Source organism: Meriones unguiculatus, chromosome 1 (genome assembly GCF_030254825.1).
Source record: "Meriones unguiculatus strain TT.TT164.6M chromosome 1, Bangor_MerUng_6.1, whole genome shotgun sequence".
NCBI classification, from domain to species: Eukaryota; Metazoa; Chordata; class Mammalia; order Rodentia; family Muridae; genus Meriones; species Meriones unguiculatus.
In genome coordinates, this window is record NC_083349.1 from 47,875,194 (window position 1) to 47,893,452 (window position 18,259).

General features: G+C 37.5%; 1 protein-coding gene across 2 annotated transcripts in view; it reads right to left on the reverse strand.

The window, feature by feature from the left end:
• The window catches only part of Prkg1 (protein kinase cGMP-dependent 1), a 1,175,688-nt gene that overhangs the window by 990,766 nt on the left and 166,663 nt on the right, over nucleotides 1–18,259 (reverse strand). For both annotated transcript variants that reach the window (XM_060388343.1, XM_060388340.1), the window contains exon 2: nucleotides 15,466–15,632. In XM_060388343.1, the coding sequence (XP_060244326.1) occupies nucleotides 15,466–15,632 (167 nt within the window). The remainder of the gene's footprint in view (nucleotides 1–15,465; nucleotides 15,633–18,259) is intronic.

Consider the following 18,259-nt stretch of genomic DNA (forward strand, 5'->3'; position numbering starts at 1 on the left):
TCTCAGGATGATTTACATTCAGAAACATTTTTGAAAACAATAGAAGACAGAAGTGAAATAGAAAATATTTTCCAGCTTTATATTTTGAGAGAAAAAAAAAACCTCTTTTTAGATTATGCGCAGATACTTTTTCTACAGATAATTAATGCCTCACATACCTAACTCAAATGCATATCTTTGCAGATGCTCGTGTATGCCTGAGAAATAATACCTTCAAGAATTTCTTGAAGAGATACAAAAGTAAGAACATATAAAAATAAGAAGATACTGGGGCTGGAGAGGTGGCTCAGAGGTTAAGAACACTAGTTGTTCTTCCAAAGGTCCTGAGTTCAATTTTCAGCAACCATATGGTAGATCACAACCATCTATAGTGAGATCTGGTATACAGGCAGAATGCTTTATAAATAATAAATAAAATGATATTTGTTAAAAACAATAAGAAGAAGATACACTTTACTGCATGCAAACTAATAATCGTTGTCCCCCAGGTATCACTAAGACATAAAATACAAGCCCTGAATAAGAGAAAATAGTTACAATGCTGATAATTGTCAGGGGTAAGCTCCAAATATGTAAAGTTAATTCCTAACAGGAAAAGGAGCAGACTAATGAGGTCTCTTCCGAGGGAAGAACAGCTCCTCGGTACTAGAGAAAAGTTCCACCTCATTAGAAGTTAGAGAGAGGCAAGTTGAAGTCACAAGATAACACTGCACATCCATTCAGTGGGTTATTTCAATGTTTGCCAATAAAAATCATCATGAATAAAAGAAACAAAATGGAAACACACACAAATCATAGTCAGATACAATCAGCTTAATAAAAACACATTAGAAAGAGATTGGGCGTCATTTAACAGATATAAGGTACTTTGTGGGATGGAAAAAAGTAGAAGCAGCACAATTATCATGGGAAACTAAAAAGTAAACAATGCTCAATCCCCATCCTGAAAGGAAAAGAGGATGGACATCAAAAGAAGAACAAAACAGGAAACAAGCTAGGAACCTGCCACAGAGGGCCTCTGAAAGGCTCTGCCCTGCAGACTATCAAAGCAGACGCTGAGACTTATGGCCAACTGTTGGGCCGAGTACATGGAATCTTATGTAAGAAGTGGGAAATAGTAAGATCTGGAGAGGACAGGAACCCCACAAGGAGAGCAACAGAACCATAAAATTTGAGCACAGGGGTCTTCCCAGAGACTCATACTCCAACCAAGTACCAGGCATGGAGATAACCTAGAACCCCTGCACAGATGTAGCCCATGGCAGTTCAGTGTCTAAGTGGGTTCCATAGTAATAGGAAGAGGGACTGCCTCGACATAAACTGATTGGCCTGCTCTTTGATCACCTCCCCCTGAGGGGGGAGCAGCCTTACCAGGCTACAGAAGATGACAATGCAGCCACTCCTGATGAGATCTGATAAGACTAAGATCAAAAGGAAGTAGAGGGGGACCTCCCCTATCAGTGGACTTGGGGAGGGGCATTCGTGAAGAAGGGGGAAGGGAGGTGGGATTAGGAGGGGAGGAGGGAGGGGTTTATGGGGGGATACAAAGTGAATAAAGTGTAATTAATAAAAAGTAAACATATGGAATGTAACAAATGTGTAATGAGACAAAATACTGTACAAAACCATCACACATCCAAATAACATCTCAGAATTATTAGTGTCCTAGAAATGTTAAGGCTATTCAACACCACACATGAGCTTTGCATGGTTGGGGTGTCAAAAAGAACTCTTCCGACCTATGGAATCTTACCAGCTAAGTTGGAGAATGCTTATTCATCAATGTATAGGCTCAGAAATATCAAGTTGGGGAACAGATAGAGTAATCCCGTGAGGTTTAGACACAGGGGTCTCTCTTCAACCCTCACAGTGTCTCCTAGCAGGTGCCACGTAATCACTCCTAAAGTGCCTCCACAAATGGGTTCTTGCCATCACATATAGTTGTTTGTTTCACTTTTAGAACATTTTAATTTGTAGGTTATTGATTCTCCAGCTGACTCAAGTTAAACTTCCTTGTAACTTGCATTTCCCCCTGGTTATCTAGAGTCATGCAAAATAATTCTATTTCCATATGAGAGCAGTTTAAGCATTTAAGAACTTATATTTGCTTCCTAAACTTTCCATATATAGGCAAGATATTTCCAGTGTTTATAAGTGTAAAATTCCTGGATATGCTCCAGCATTTTAAAACATCTTTCGCACATTGTACCTCAAAGAACATGATGCTTATGCCATGTGCCTTAAAATTATCTCAGCTCCCTATCTCTAACTCTGTTATCACATTTGAATTATTATTATTATTAATATTATTATCATCATTATTATTATTTTGTTTTCTCAAGATAGGGTTTCTCTGTTTTAGTCCTGGGTATCCTGGAACTCACTCTGTAGATCAGACTGCCCTCAAACTCAGAGAAATCCGCCTGCCTCTGCCTCCCGAGTGTTGGGATTAAAGTGTGCACTACCACCACCTACCTGAAATATTATTTTTTTAAATGTACACTTGGTACTTATTATTTTCCTTGTTTATAAGCTTTCATAAATATGTTTTGCTTTTGTGTAACTATTCATAACCTGGTCTTTTGCATGAATATTTCAAGTGTGGTTCTCTAAACAAATTATAAACAATAACTCATTGCACTTATATTTCAACTACATTAAAGTGAGAGAGCTTCTTGGTGAACGGCAAATGGCAACACCTGATGTTAGCAAATAAAATGGTCTGTTACTCCTGTTACATTTACGGAGAACTATGTCCTTTGAAAATGTATTCAATTCCCTTATACACACAGGCAGCATTTTGCATGCTAACTGAAAGAGAGACTTATCATTAATGTCCAGTTTTGCGTAAAATTCCTCTTTGAACGTCAGCATTCACAATGTCAATTAAGTCCATGCAGAAAATAAAAATTTTGGAGAGGACTAACAGTTACAGTGAGACATGTAACTTTAGCATAGAAGGTGGCTAACACGAAACTAATAATAGTTTTGAGCATATGTAATGTATAGAGACCTGCATCCATGAATTTGCCAAAAAAAAAAAATTGCATCAAACCAAGTCGCTCAAATGTCAGTCTTCCCACTTTTCATTTTGAGAACTGCTACGGATAATCAGATACTGCTTAACCATAGTGTGCAAGGGTTCATTCCAAGAGTCGTTTCTGTCATAAGCTAAGAGGTGGCTCCTGAGAAGGTTTTTTACTTTTTTAATTTAAATGAGTGAAAATAAAATGGATGCTATTGATTTTGGAAAAAAAAAATGTGGTGTTTCCGACGTTCAACGAGTTTAATCCTCAACAGAAAGTGCATAGGGGTGAAATAAGAATTAAGACAAGTCACAGATTTCCTCAATGAGGAAAGATAAACTAAAGAGGAGACAAATTAATTCCAGAATGTCTCTACAGACTTAAGCTCCCAGGTGAGTGTTCAAGGCAGGGAGCCTCAGTATCAGAAGATTTGAAGAGAAAAGTCTTTTGCTTTCATAATGAACTGTTGCCCCTCAGCCTTGGCAGACTCTATTCCTTTTCACAATAATATCATTTCTCATTATGTACTTTGGTACTGTGCATCTTTGTGAGCCCAAGAATAGAGATATTAACAATAAAAATGTGTGTGTTGTATTTCTAATCTATCTTTGGAAAGTCAGCTTTACTGAATATTCAAGTGTGGAAAATTCAGGGCTGAGCATCATATTTCAATATACTCATGGAATAATCTTCTCCAAATGATCTAACTTTTCCAGGCATCAGCTTTTCTATGTACTAATGTATAGAGAGTGGGATGGTATCATGGAATCATTCATAATAAAGACAGAGACTTTAATAATTAGCAAACGGCTAAACAATATCCAGTAAGGATAATAAGTTAAATAAGTTATTGCCATTCGTAAATATCTTATTTTAAAAAGCCCACAATGATGACTCTATTGGAAGAGTTAATTCAAGTAGGCAATTCTCAACATCCACCACAGAGACGTGTGATTAAAAAGGAAGTGCAGTCTGCTTCCACAAGGAAAAGCCACAAAGCCACCATCTCTAAGAAAATCAAACACCAGCATATTACAAATTAGCAATCCCCAGTCATTGACTATCAGGTAAGATTCCTGAGTGTCTTATTTCAGATTTTCAATTCTAAATCAGAATTTTATTTTAAATGAGAGTAAATTGGGGTTTACCTTTCTAATAAAAAGAAGACCATAATATAAGTGTTAGCAAACAGTACCTTCTAAATCAGGCCAATGCCCATTTCTTTGTGAAGATAATCTATAAAGTCTATAGTAAACCATTTATTTATTTGAGATGTCAAATAATAAATAAATAATTAATAAATAATAAATAAATAGGCAGTTCCCCCCCCCGTTAAACCTATACTATTGCCTTGGCAAGTTAATCTTAACAATTCTTGATGAAATTTGGAAATGATACTTTTTACTATGTTGCAATTTTAGGTGTCCGAAAGGATCATTTCACTACAGAGAAAATTGAAAACTGGGCTGAATTTTCTTTGTCAATTTTTTGAGTGTTTTCATGAACATCTTGATAGTAAGCTCGTGAAAGATCCTTCAGAGCCAATTCATTTACTGTAGCATGCTATACTCTTTATAAATATTAATGTTCACAGATGAAGAGAACCCGTCTATATCAATAAGAACATTGCTGGGTAAGCTTTGAGAAGGTCGAATGTGTTGGTTTAAAAAAAAACCTAATTATACCATAAAACATTTCCTCAATTAAAATTCAAAAGAATTTAATGACAAAGTTTTTAATTTAAAAATATTTTGACATAAAGACAAAAGCACAAGATCAGCAAAAGATATGTTGAGATGATTGATTTTAATTTCTGGCTGGAGAAAGGCTGCCATCAGTTTACAGAATTATGATCATTTATTGGGTTTATTAAAGACAATCAACAGCATAAAAGCAATAGGACTGCATATTAGTATATTATTTAAAGTCTTGTTTTTAAAAGGACAATTAAAACATAATTTGCAATCGGTAATTATGATGGTATGCTGTTTAATTAATCTAACAATAAAAAATACAATTTGTTCAAATTACATTGAGGCAGTAGTGAAATTGTATTTCTATCTTTATTAAAGGAATCAATATAGTCTCTGATGAAATTTTGGGGGGTTCCAAGATGGCGGCGAACAGAGTGCACTCTTTTGGAGAGGCAGAGGACATGAATCTCCGAAATTGGTGAGTGGAGAGACAATTGAAGCTAGAATTTGGACTTCTGGGCTTTCTAAAGGAGAGGGGACACCATAGAAGAGTGAAGTGCTTGTAGATTTAGATCAGGCTCGGACTCCTCTGGGAATGAAATGGGGCGCTTCCCTAGTCCGGGCACGGGGAAACCAGCACACAGCACCAGGCACTGGGCGCAAAGCTCACAGCCGGGGGATTAGGACAGCAGAGATAGTGCTCCAGGCCCCTTAGCACAGCGGACAGCTGTAACCACCCGCTGAACAACACCCCTCGGACACACGTTTGAGGAGCCCACACCCTGGCCCCGCCCAGGGCCCTCTTGCCGAGCTCTGGACCTCGCAGAGCATCCCCCTCCCAGACCGTGGATGTGATCCCGCCATAAGAAGCGCAGCGGAGCTCACGGAGCTCACGTCCCTCCGGAAATCCCGCGCAGCCAAAGCGCACCCACCATAGGAAATCCCACCTCTCCGTAGTATACACACCTCCAGAAACCCCACCACACTGGAGGAGCGCACCCACTGCCATCGCCAGACCACAGGCCCAACCACAGAGACTCAGTACCAGTACCGCAGTACAGTCCTTCCCAGATCCCAAGTCTGCAAGTGGCAGTACTGACTACACAGGGCTGCCCAGCCAGTGATTGTATGGGCCATCCAACCCCTCAGTGGCAGAAACCAGCTGAATAGCCACCAAAGCCTAGCAGACCTGCAAAAACAATACATGCCTGCAATCTTCAACAGCGCTTGCGATCCCTTAAGTGACTGCAACACTTTCAGTGCCTGCAAGGCACCCCTCTCACACACTGAAGGCCTCTTCATTCTCCAACACCCTGTCCCTTAGGACACACCTACAAGCACACGCTCAATCACATGCTACCCCGCATTTGCCCTTCTGTGCCTGCGAAACTTCCTCCTACAGGTAGAGCTGAATCACCAACGCACACACTGAAACAAGTGGACCTCCTTCATTTTCCTGAAGAATTCTCCAGACACCAGAGAAAGACCAGTCTGATCTGCAGAATCCAGGAACAAACAGTGAACACTACGGATAACCAAATGGCCAGGGGTCAGCGAAAGAACACAACCAATGTAAATCAAGATATCATGGCTTCACCAGCAACCCCCCTAAAATTATTGGATACTCCAACTCATCAGAAACACAAGAAAATTATTTTAAAGCTATGATTATCCAGTTATTTGAGGCACATAACGAGGAAACCAACAAATCTCTCAGAGAATTAGCCATACAGATTCAAAGTTAAAAAGGAAACAAATAAATCTCTCAAAGATTTGGACTCCCAAATGGAAACAAAGAAAACCAAAGTGAACAAAGCTCTTAAAGAAACACAGGCAAATATAGCCAAACAAATGGGGGGCAGAAGTAGTGGCATTAAGAGAGGAAACAAACAAAAAAATAGAGACCATCTTGGAGACACAGGAATCCACATTCAAACAGATGAAGGAAATGTTTCAAGGCATGAAAACAGAATTAGAATCAATAAAGAAAACACAAACTGAGAAAACCCTGGAACTGGGGTACTTACAGAAAAGAGGAGGAACCACAAAGGTAAGCATCACTAATAGAATACAAGAGATGGAAGAGAGAATCTCGAGTGAAGATACACTCACAGAAATTAATACTTCTCTCAAAGAAAAAGTAAAATCAGAAAAATCCCAAACACAAAACATGCAAGAAATGAAGGAACCCATGAAAAGGCAGAATCTAAGAAGAATAGGAATTGACGAAGAAGGTTCCAAGGACCTCCAGGCTCCAAGGTCCAGAAAATATTTTCAAGAAAATCATAGAAGAAAAATTTCCCAACCTAAAGAAAGAGATGTCCACGAACATACAACAGGCCTACAGAACACCAAATAGACTATACCAGAAAAGAAACTCCTCAGGCCACATCACAGGCAAAACACTTAATCTACAGAACAAAGAAAAGATACTAAAAGCAGCAAGAGAAAAAGGCCAAGTAACATATAAAGGTAGACCTATCAGAAACACACCGGACTTCTCATCAGAAACAATGAAAGCCAAAAGGGCCTGGGGAGATATCATGCAGGCTCTAAGTGACCACAGATGCCAACCTAGACTACTGTACTGGCAAAGCTTTCAATCAACATAGATGGAGAAAACAAAATATTCCACGACAAAACTAAATTTAAGAAATATTTGAACAGCAAACCAGCCCTACAGTAGATACTAGAAGGAAAATTCCAATCCAACGAAAACAACTACACCCAAGAAAACATAGGTTATAGATAATTTCCCAATAAAAATCAAAAGAAAACAATGAATCACAGTAACACCACCAACTCCACAATAATAGGAAATAACATTCAATGGTCATTATTATCTATCAACTTCAATGGACTCAACTCTCCAATAAAAAGACACAGACTAACAGAATGGGTGTGGAAATAGGATTCAATATTCTACTGCATCCAAGAAACATACCTACACAACAAAGATAAACACTACCTCAGAATAAAAGGCTGGAAAACTGTTTTTCAAGTAAATGTACCCAAAAAACAAGCAGGAGTGGCTATCCTAATATCTAAGAAAATAGACTTTCAACCAAAACTAATCAAAAAAGACGTAGAGGGGCACTACATTCTCATCAAAGGAAAAATCCACCAAGAAGACATCACAATTCTGAACATCTATTCCCCAAATACAAGAGCACCTACATTCATAAATGAAACATTATTAAAGCTTAAATCACACATCGACCCCAACACCTTAATAGTGGGAGACTTCAATGCCCCAGTATCACCAAGGGACAGATCATCTAGACAGAAGCCAAACAGGAAAATAAAGGCACTTACAAAGGTCCTAATTCAAATGGACCTAATAGAGGTCTACAGGACTTTTCACTCAAACTCAAAAGCATACACATTCTTTTCAGCACCTCATGGAACTTTCTCCAAAATAGATCATATAGTTTGTCACAAAGCAAGCCTCAACAGATACAAGAAGATTGAAATAATCCCCTGTATACTATCTGACCACCATGGACTAAAGCTGGACCTCAACAACAATGAAAATAGCAAAAAGCCTACACGTACATGGAAACTTGACAACTTACTTCTCAATGACAGCTGGGTTAAGGATGAAATAAAGAAATTGAAGACTTCCTAAAATTCAATGAAAATAAAGGCACAACATGACCAAATTTATGGGTCACAAAGAAAGCAGTACTTAGAGGAAAACTCATAGCACTAAGTGCCTTTAAGAAGAAATTCGTAACATGTCATACAAACAACTTAATGGCACAACTGAAAACCCAGGAAAAAAAGAAGCAGAAACACCCAAGAGGAGCAGATGGCTGGAAATAATCAAACTCAGGGCTGAAATCAACCAACTAGAAACAAATAAAACAATTCAAAGAATCAATGAAACCAAGAGTTGGTTCTTTGAAAAAATTAACAAGATAGACAAGCCCTTAGGCAAACTAATTAAAAGGCAGAGAGAAACTATCCAAATCAGCAAAATCAGAAATGAAAAGGGGGACATAATGACAAACAATGAGGAAATCCAAACAATCATTAGGCCGTATTACAAAAGCCTATATGCCACAAAGTTCAAAAATTTAAAAGAAAGGGACAATTTTTTTGATAGATTCCATCTACCAAAATTAAGTCAAGACCAGGTTGAAAGATTGAACAGCCCAATATCCCCCAAGGAAATTGAAGCAGCCATCAATAGCCTCCCTTCCAAAAAAAGCCCAGGGCCAGACGGTTTCAGTGAAGAATTCTACCAAACCTTCAAAGAAGTGCTAACTCCAATTCTCTCCAAATTATTCCACAAAATAGAAACAGAAGGAACATTACCAACTTTTTCTATGAAGCCACAGTCACCGTAATACCTAAACTACACATAGATCCAACAAAAAAGAGGACTTCAGACCTATCACTCTTATGAACATTGATGCATAGATACTCAATAAAATACTTGCAAACCAAATCCAGGAACACATAAAAGATATCATCTACCATAACCAAGTTGGCTTCATCCCAGGCATGCAAGGGTGGTTCAATATACAGAAATCCATCAATGTAATCCACCATATAAACAAACTGAAGGAGAAAAACCACATGGTCATCTCCCTAGATGATGAAAAAGCATTTGACAAAATCCAACACCCATTCATGTTTAAAGTCTTGGAGAGATCAGGGATACAAGGAACATACCTAAACGTAAAGGCAATATACAGCAAGCCTATAGCCAACATCAAACTCAAAGGAGAGAAACTTAAATCAATACCACTGAAATCAGGGACAAGGCAAGGCTGCCCATTGTCTCTATATCTCTTCAACATAGTTCTGGAAGTCCTAGCTAGAGCAATAAGACAAGCAAAGGAGATCAAGGGGATACAAATTGGAAAGGAAGAAGTCAAATTATCACCATTTGCAGATGATATGATAGTATACCTGAGTGACCCCAAAAACTCAACCAGAGAACTCCTTCAGCTGATAAACACCTTCAGCAAAGTAGCTGGATACAAAATTAACTCAAAAAAAAAAAAAAATCAGAAGCCATCCTGTATACCCAAGACAAAAGGGCCAAGAAAGAAATCAGGGAAACAACACCCTTCACAATAGCCACTAATAACATAAAGTACCTTGGGGTGACTCTAACCAAGCAGTTGAAAGACCTGTTTGAAAAAAAAAAAATTCAAGTCTCTGAAGAAAGAAATCGAAGAAGGCATCAGAAGATGGAAAGATCTCCTGTGCTCATGGATCAGTAGGATTAACATAGTGAAAATGACCATTCTGCCAAAAGCAATCTACAGATTCAATGCAATTCCCATCCAAATACCAACACAATTCTTTACAGACCTTGAAAGAAAAATTCTCAACTTCATATGGAGAAACAAAAACCCAGAATTTCCAAAACGATCCTGTACAACAACAAATCCTCTGGAGGTATCTCCATCCCTGATATCAAGTTGTACTACAGAGCAATAATAATAAAAACTGCTTGGTACTGGCATGGAAACAGAATGGTGGATCAATGGAACCAATTAGAAGACCCAGAAATAAACCCACACACCTATGAATATTTGATTTTTGACAAAGAAGCCAAAACCATTCAATGGAGAAAAAAAAAAGACAGCATCTTCAACAAATGGTGCTGGTCCAACTGAATGTCTACATGCAGAAAAATGAAACTAGACCCATATTTATCACCCTGCACAAAACTAACGTCCAAATGAATCAAAGACCTAACATAAAACCAGATACTCTAAATCGGTTAGAAGAAAAAGTGGGGAAAACCCTAGAACTCATTGGCACAGGAGACAACTTCCTGAACAGAACATCATCAGCACAAGCCCTAAGAGAAACAATCAATAAATGGGACCTCCTGAAACTGAAAAGCTTCTGTAAAGCAAAAGATACTGTCGTTAGAACAAAACAACAGCCTACAGATTGGGAAAGGATCTTCACCAACCCAACATCTGACAGAGGGCTGATATCTAGAATATATAAAGAACTAAAGAAGTTAAAAGGCAATAATCCAAGTAACCCAATTAAAAAATGGAGTATGGAGCCAAACAGAGAATTCTCTATAGAAGAATATAGAATGGCAGAAAACACATAAGATGTTCAACATCCCTAGCCATCAGAGAGATACAAATCAAAATGACCCTGAGATTCCACCTTACACCCATCAGAATTGCTAAGATCAAAAACTCAAGAGATAATGCATGCTGGAGAGGCTGTGGAGAAAGGGGAAACCTCCTCCATTGCTGGTAGGAATGTTAACTTGTACAACCACTATGGAAAGCAATCTGGTGCTTTCTCAGACAATTAGGAATAGCACTACCTCAAGACCCAGCTATACCACTCCTAGGCATATATCCAAAAGATGTTCAAGTACACAACAAGGACATTTGCTCAACCATGTTTGTAGCAGCCTTATTCGTAATAGGCAGAACCTGGAAACAACCTAGATGTTCCTCAACGGAGGAATGGATACAGAAATTGTGGTACCTTTACACAATGGAATACTACTCAGGAATTAAAAACAAGGAAATCATGAATTTTGCAGGCAAATGGTGGGATCTAGAAAAAATCATCCTGAGTGAGGTATCCCTAAAGCAGAAAGACACACGTGGTATATACTCACTTATATAGACCTATAAGATAGGACAAACATACTAAAATTTGTACACCTAAAGAAGTTAAACAAGAAAGATGTCCAGGGGTAAGATGATCAATCCTCATCTAGAAAAACAAAGAGGATGGACATTGGAAATAGGAGAAAACAAGTAACAGTAAAGTAGCCTACCACAGAAGGCACCTAAAAGACTCTACCTAGCAGTGTATCAAAGCAGATGTTGAGACCCATAAACAAGCCTTTGGCAGAGTGTAGGGAATCATATGAAAGAAGGAGGAATTAGTATATCCTAGAGGGGACAGGGAGCCCCACAAGGTCCAAATATATCTGAGCACAGGGGTCTTCTAGGATACTGTTTATCCAACCAAGGACCATGCATGGATATAACCTAGAACCCCTGCTCAGACATAGCCCATGTTAGCTCAGTATCCAAGTGGGTTCCCTAGTAAGGGTGACAGGAATTGTTTCTGACATGAACTCATGAGCTTCCCCTCCCCCGAAGGAGGATCAGCCTTGCTAGGCCACAGATAAGGACATTGCAAACATCCTGAAGATACCTGATAAGCTAGGGCCAGAGGGAAGGAGAAGAGGACACCCTCTCTCAGTGGACTCGGAAGGGGGCAGGGAGGAGATGAGGGAGGGAAGGGAGGATTGGGAGGGAAAGAGGGAGTGGGCTACAGCTGGGATACAAGTGAATGTATAAAATTATTTAAAAATAAAAATTTTTTACACATTTTGTTATGAATATATATATATGTATGAAGAAATATGTTTTAATCCCCTTAACCTATTAAGTATTAACTGCATAACAGTATTTAAATAATGTTAATTTTACATCATAATACTTAAGTTATAGGATATTATCAAGATAAGGAAACATCACTCAAAGACTTTGATCCTTTTCTGGAGAAAGGGTTCATGCATTTTCTGGAGAAAAGGTTTGTGCAAGGTACTTCCTTATGTTAGAATACGAGCTTCTTGCTCATTGTTTTTGAAGTTTAAATATGGTGATGTATTAGATATACCAAGTTGGTATAGGCTAAACTTGTGATACATTGTGCCCAAGGGATACCAGAAGCATGCTTAATTGTTATTCTAGATGCTTCTTTCAAGGTATGCTGTGGATGAGAGCAATATTTGAAAGAGGAGACTTTGAGTTAGGCTTATTGTCATATATGGTGGAAGTGGAAGTCCTTCAATCATCTGATGACTCAAAGGGATAAAAATAAAAAAAGGCTGTTCTCTCACCGCAGAAGAGGGAATTCTACAGTAGAGAACCGTCATCAGTTACAGCCTTAAACAGCCTCCATAGTCACATAAGCCCATTTCAAAATAAACCTCTTTCTTGCTACATATTTATGTGAATGCATATACAATAAGTTACATATATATATGTGTGTGTGTCTGTATAAAATGTATTCTGTTTCTCTATAGAACCCTAACACCCTCATAGTTAAGAACTTTAGCTTTGAATCAAGATTGCGAATGCATATACAATAAGTTACATATGTATATATGTGAATAAAATGTATTCTGTTTCTCTATAGAACCCTAACACCCTCATAGTTAAGAACTTTAGCTTTTAATCAAGATTGCCTGAAGACAAATCTAACTAACTACCATGATTGACCTGGAAAATAGCATATCCTCAATGGTCCTCAGCCTCCCTTTTATAAAACCAGACAATACTTTTAGCCTTTATGTACAACTGTTTTGAAAATTAGATGAATTCTATATATGGAATGAGTTTAAATAAGCATGCTCAGTATGGTTGATATTGTTCTAGAATTCAACAAGTCATATAGCTAAAAGTAAAGAACTCTTTCCCTTTGAAAGGGAGGAGATGAAAAGTGTAGGTTTTTTTCTATTCATAAGGTTTTATATAAACCTTTTTTTTAATTTTTTGAGACAGGATTTCTCTATGTAGCCCTGGATGTAGTGAAACTTACTCTGTAGATCAGGCTGGCCTCCAACCCACAGAGTTCTGCTTCTGCCTCCTAAGCTCTGGGATAAAAGGTGTGTGCCACTATCATGCAACTTGTATATATATATCTATTTTTTAAATAAATAGACAAGATGGTGGAAAACTTAAGACACAAGTTTTGACTCTTGATTGCTGCAGTGGAATACCAAGGTTACAATTTGAAGACAACCAAAATAAAGTTCATTTTGCTTTATACAATAGCTGTGCTTTACATAGATACCCTACTGGTAGAATGACTGACAAATCAAATTATGTGATACCACTGGCATATTTAAGGTTGTGCCCAATTTTAATCATTCCTAGGAGAATGTCTCTAGTTTCATTATCTATACCTGTTATCTATTTATTTAATTTGTTTATTTTTATTAATTACAGCTTATTCACTTTGCATCCCAGCTGTAGCCCCCTTCCTCAGCCCCTCCCAGTCCCTATCTATCTATTTCTTACAGTTTTCCTATCCTGCCTGCTCACTCTCTTACAACATTCCTACCCTGTAAATATACTCTTATCCCTACAGTTCTCTTCCAAGTACATAATATTTATATTTGTGTTTACTGTACTTTGGTTTTATCAGAAGAAATTTTAGCTGAATATTTATACCTTTTCATCCTTGAGCAAAAGCTTATAATGTGGAAGCAAAATCTGAAGTTGTTAAAGGAAAAGATGACAAAGCACTACTATGTAAAAAAATGAGTATTCCAGAAGGCTGAAAAAAATTAAAAGGTAAATCACAAAAGCACACATAACTTTTAACTACACTTTCAAACACTTAATAGAAACAAAAAAGACATTATTATTTTATAAAGTGTTATTCTTTACATCAAATATTCGTATAAATCAATGGTTCTCAACCTTCCTAATGCTGAAATCCTTTAATAAAGTTCTTCATGTTTTGGTGACCCCAAACCATAAAATTACTGCCATTGCTATTTCATAACTGTAATTTTGCTACTGTTACAAATTATAATGTAAATATCTGATATTTCTAATTATCTTAGGCAACTCTTGATAAAGGGTTGTTTAACCCTCAAAAGGCTCGTGACCTACAAGTTGAAAACCACTGATAGAAATTATCATTTAATTTCTTAATAATCCTATAAAAAAGAAAAAACAGGTAATATCAATGGTATTTCTGGTCAAAAAGATGTGGGGTTTTTTTTTTTTGTTGTTGTTGTTGTTTTTTGTTTTCATGGTGAGACACATTCCTAACCTCTACCCATTAGAAGTCAGCAGCCTTCTTGAACTTTTTCAGTCATGGCAACCAATAATGTCTCCAGGTGCTGCCATGAAAATCTACCATTTTACAAACTGGGTTGCTGAAAACCAGAGAAAGTACTTGTCCCAGTATGCCTTTTCTCTTAATGATCTATGAACTTGAAAGAGGCTCTAGAAGTCATGAGTCACTCACCATGAGTGCTCTGAACTAAACAGTGGTCATGCCCAATAAACAGCTTACAGACTAAACATTTCTCAACTCACTTTTTTCTCGGCTAGTTCAGATGTCATCTCAGATTCTTTCCACAAAGTAAAATACAGCATTAGAAATTCTAAATTAACAATCAATATAAAAATTTACCTAGGCATACAGCATATAAATGGCTAAGTTGTTCATCAAAACAAATTTCTGTTTCAGTTTCAGAAGGTTTTGTAAAACACACTAGCCCTCTTTTTATTAGACAGCTAATACGCCATTAAGATTTCATTGTGATACATATGCAAGGGACTGAAATCATCATGTTTATCTGGAAGAATCGTAACAAGAAACCTAGTCATGTATTAAATGTTAAGGGTACATATGAATATGTTGATTGTCTGACCTAAAAAAAACATCCCATTATCTTCAATTATCATTCATGACTTGTAAGCATGCTCCACAGTGTAATTGTGTGCAGTGTCATTCAGTTAGCAAACACTATTGCTTACCTTCTCCAGGTGTGAAAACATACAGAATCCTTACATTAATACTCTACACAGCCAAACTTCATATGATTAGACGACCATGGGACCTAATAGTGTTTTAGCTCTCTGTGCAAACTGTTCCCCAATAAAAGAAGAGAGACAGGAATCATTCCACAAAAGACATTGTGGTCCTTACGAAGCTGGGAAGATGGTAAGAGGATGAGTGGCAGGGAAACAAGTTACTAACCATACCTTCCATGACGTACACCAGTGACCCCACATCTCCTTCCTTGATGATGCAGCTGTCTTTGCCATATTCCACGGGGTACATACAGTCCACAATCTCCTGGATCTGTGACAGCTCCAAGTTCTTCATGAAGTCATTGTCAAGGATGGCCTCCTTAATGAGATCCTTTGACCTAGGGCAAGAGAAAGAAGAATTACTGATACTTCTGATCAGCCTCTCTCAGTTCTCAAGGTTCAGGGGTGCCATGTAGTCCTCTAGCACATAAGGAAGTTTCTTGAAAAAGCATGAAAACAAAGCATCATAACAAGCAGAAAGAGAACACAGAAATTTTCCTGTAAGCAGACTTATCACTTAGTAAGTGACCAACACACAAACAACAAGTATATAGCTTCAAAATGTTTTATAATGTTTTAATCCACAAAGACTGTGGGAAAATCAATGGATGAATACTAAATTAAAATTTATAAATTGGTCTAAGATTGAATGCAAATTAAGTTTACAAAAATTACAAAAGAAATAATTTCCAATATAGGTACTATAAAAGAAAATTCACAATTTTTTGCATGAAACATTTATTAGACTTTATGGGGGTCGGTCAGTTACATATTTATTCATTACAATTACTTTATCAGGACTTTTTCACCTATTTATTCACTTTACATCCCAATTGCAGTCCCCCGCCCCCATCCTCTCCTTCCAGAGTCACTCTCACACTCCTCCTCCTCATTCTACTCTCTCATTCTCTTCAGAGAAAGAGCACCCCCCCCCATTGGTACCAATCCAACGGGCAAATTTAGTTGCAAGCAAGGATAGGTGTGCCCTCTCCCACTGAATCCAGACAAGGCAGCCAAGCTAGGGGAGCGTTCAGTTCCTGTGAGAACTGCGAACCCAAGTTAGTTTACTCTGTAGGTCTTCTGGTAGTGTTCTTAACTGCTTCAGCTCCCTTAAACACTCCTCCACTCTTCCACAGGACTCCTTGAGGTGTTCCCCTAACTCCTTTCTCAGTTATTGTCTGTATACAAGAGGCCTACTGATTTTCTTTTGGAGTTAATTTGTATCCAGTCACTTCGATGAAGGTATTTATCCGCTGTAGGAGATCCCTGATAGAATTTTTGGGGTCACTGATGTATACTATCATATCATCTGTGAAGAGTGATACTTTGATTACTTCCTTTCCGAATTGTACCCCTTTGATCTCCTTTAGTTGTCTTACTGCTCCAGCTAAAACTTCAAGTACTATATTGAATAGATATGGAAAGAGTAGACAGCCTTTTTTATTCCCGATTTTAGTGGAATTGCTTTCAGTTTCTCTCCATTTAACTTGGTCCTGTCTATCAGCTTGCTGTATATTGCCTTTATTGTGTTTAGGTATATATCTTGTATCCCTGATCACCTTTTATTATGAAGGGGTATTGGGTTTTGTCAAAGGCTTTTTCAGCATCTAATGAGATGATGATGTCTTTTATTTCTTTCAGTTTGTTTATATGGTGCATCACATTGATGGGTTTTCATATATTGAATGACCCCTGCATCCCTGGAATTAAGCATACTTGATCATGGGGAATGATGTTTTTGATGTGCTCTTGGATTCGGTATTGGATTGTAAGTATTTTATTGAGTATTTTTGCATGAATGTTCATAAGAGAAATTGGTCTGAAATTCTTATTCTTTGTTGAGTTTTTGTGTTTTTAATTTGTTCTCTTCTGTACACCATGTTTCTACTATTAATGCCAGTTGTGATATGGGTGCTCAAGAAATAGCGTAGCTGGAGATTTTTAAGGAGTGGATTCCTAATTAGCTGGTTGAAACAAATGGCAGAAATGTGACAAACTTTCATCTGAGTGTCTTGCTTCTGTAGAAAACATTACCCTTTGAGCATCTTCATTTACAGTAACTAGACAGATAGAACTGTGTTGAACGTGATATGTTAAAAAACACATTATTTAGAACTGGAATTAAATACAGAAAATCAGTAGGAAGGATATAGACAAATTTTGCAATAGGGATTCAAGGGTTAGCAGGAAAGTTTTGCAGAACTTCAAAAAATGTGATAATTTTATTCAGTGAGGTATAAGAACTTCCACACCACTCATTACGGGTATAGAAACCAAAGAGGAAGCGATGCTAAGAAATAAGTTGTCAAGAAGGAAGAAATCATACATAAGGCAGAAACTGAGCTTAATGAAAGCTGAGTCCTCAGTAATACAGATGAAGCAGCACATTTAGAATTTTATATTGAAAGACTTGAATTTTTAAAATATGAACACAAGCTGGCCTTTGTTCATGCTGACTCAGCAAGTGGCTCTTGCAGAAACAACCCCCAGTTGGGACTGCCAACTGAAGCTCCAGCCCTCGCCTCCTTTTTCTCTGACTTCTCGTCTAGGCTAAGTCCAACTGACCTGATCTTCATACACTGTGAGTCAAAATGATTTGGGCTTAAATAATAAAACAGATGTATATAAAGCTAAAAACACAACTTTATTCTATGAAAAACTCTCAAAATGATGGCTATACTGTAATTAAAAATGAATTTGGGAAAGAGTAAAGAGGGTTCTGTTGGCAGGTTTGGGGAAAGAGCATGGAGGCAGAGATGTTGCAATTATAATTTCAGGTTTTTTAAATATGTAAAGTGCATTTATGCATAGTATTGGAGGCACAGGGAATGCTTAAATAATTTAAGTGAAAGGGTACCATACAGAATTGTTTTAGGGTAAATATGTGTGTAATAAAGTTTCTTAAAATAACAGGCTTTAAAGTTATATACACTCATGAGCTACATTGGCTAAATGATTATTCAGG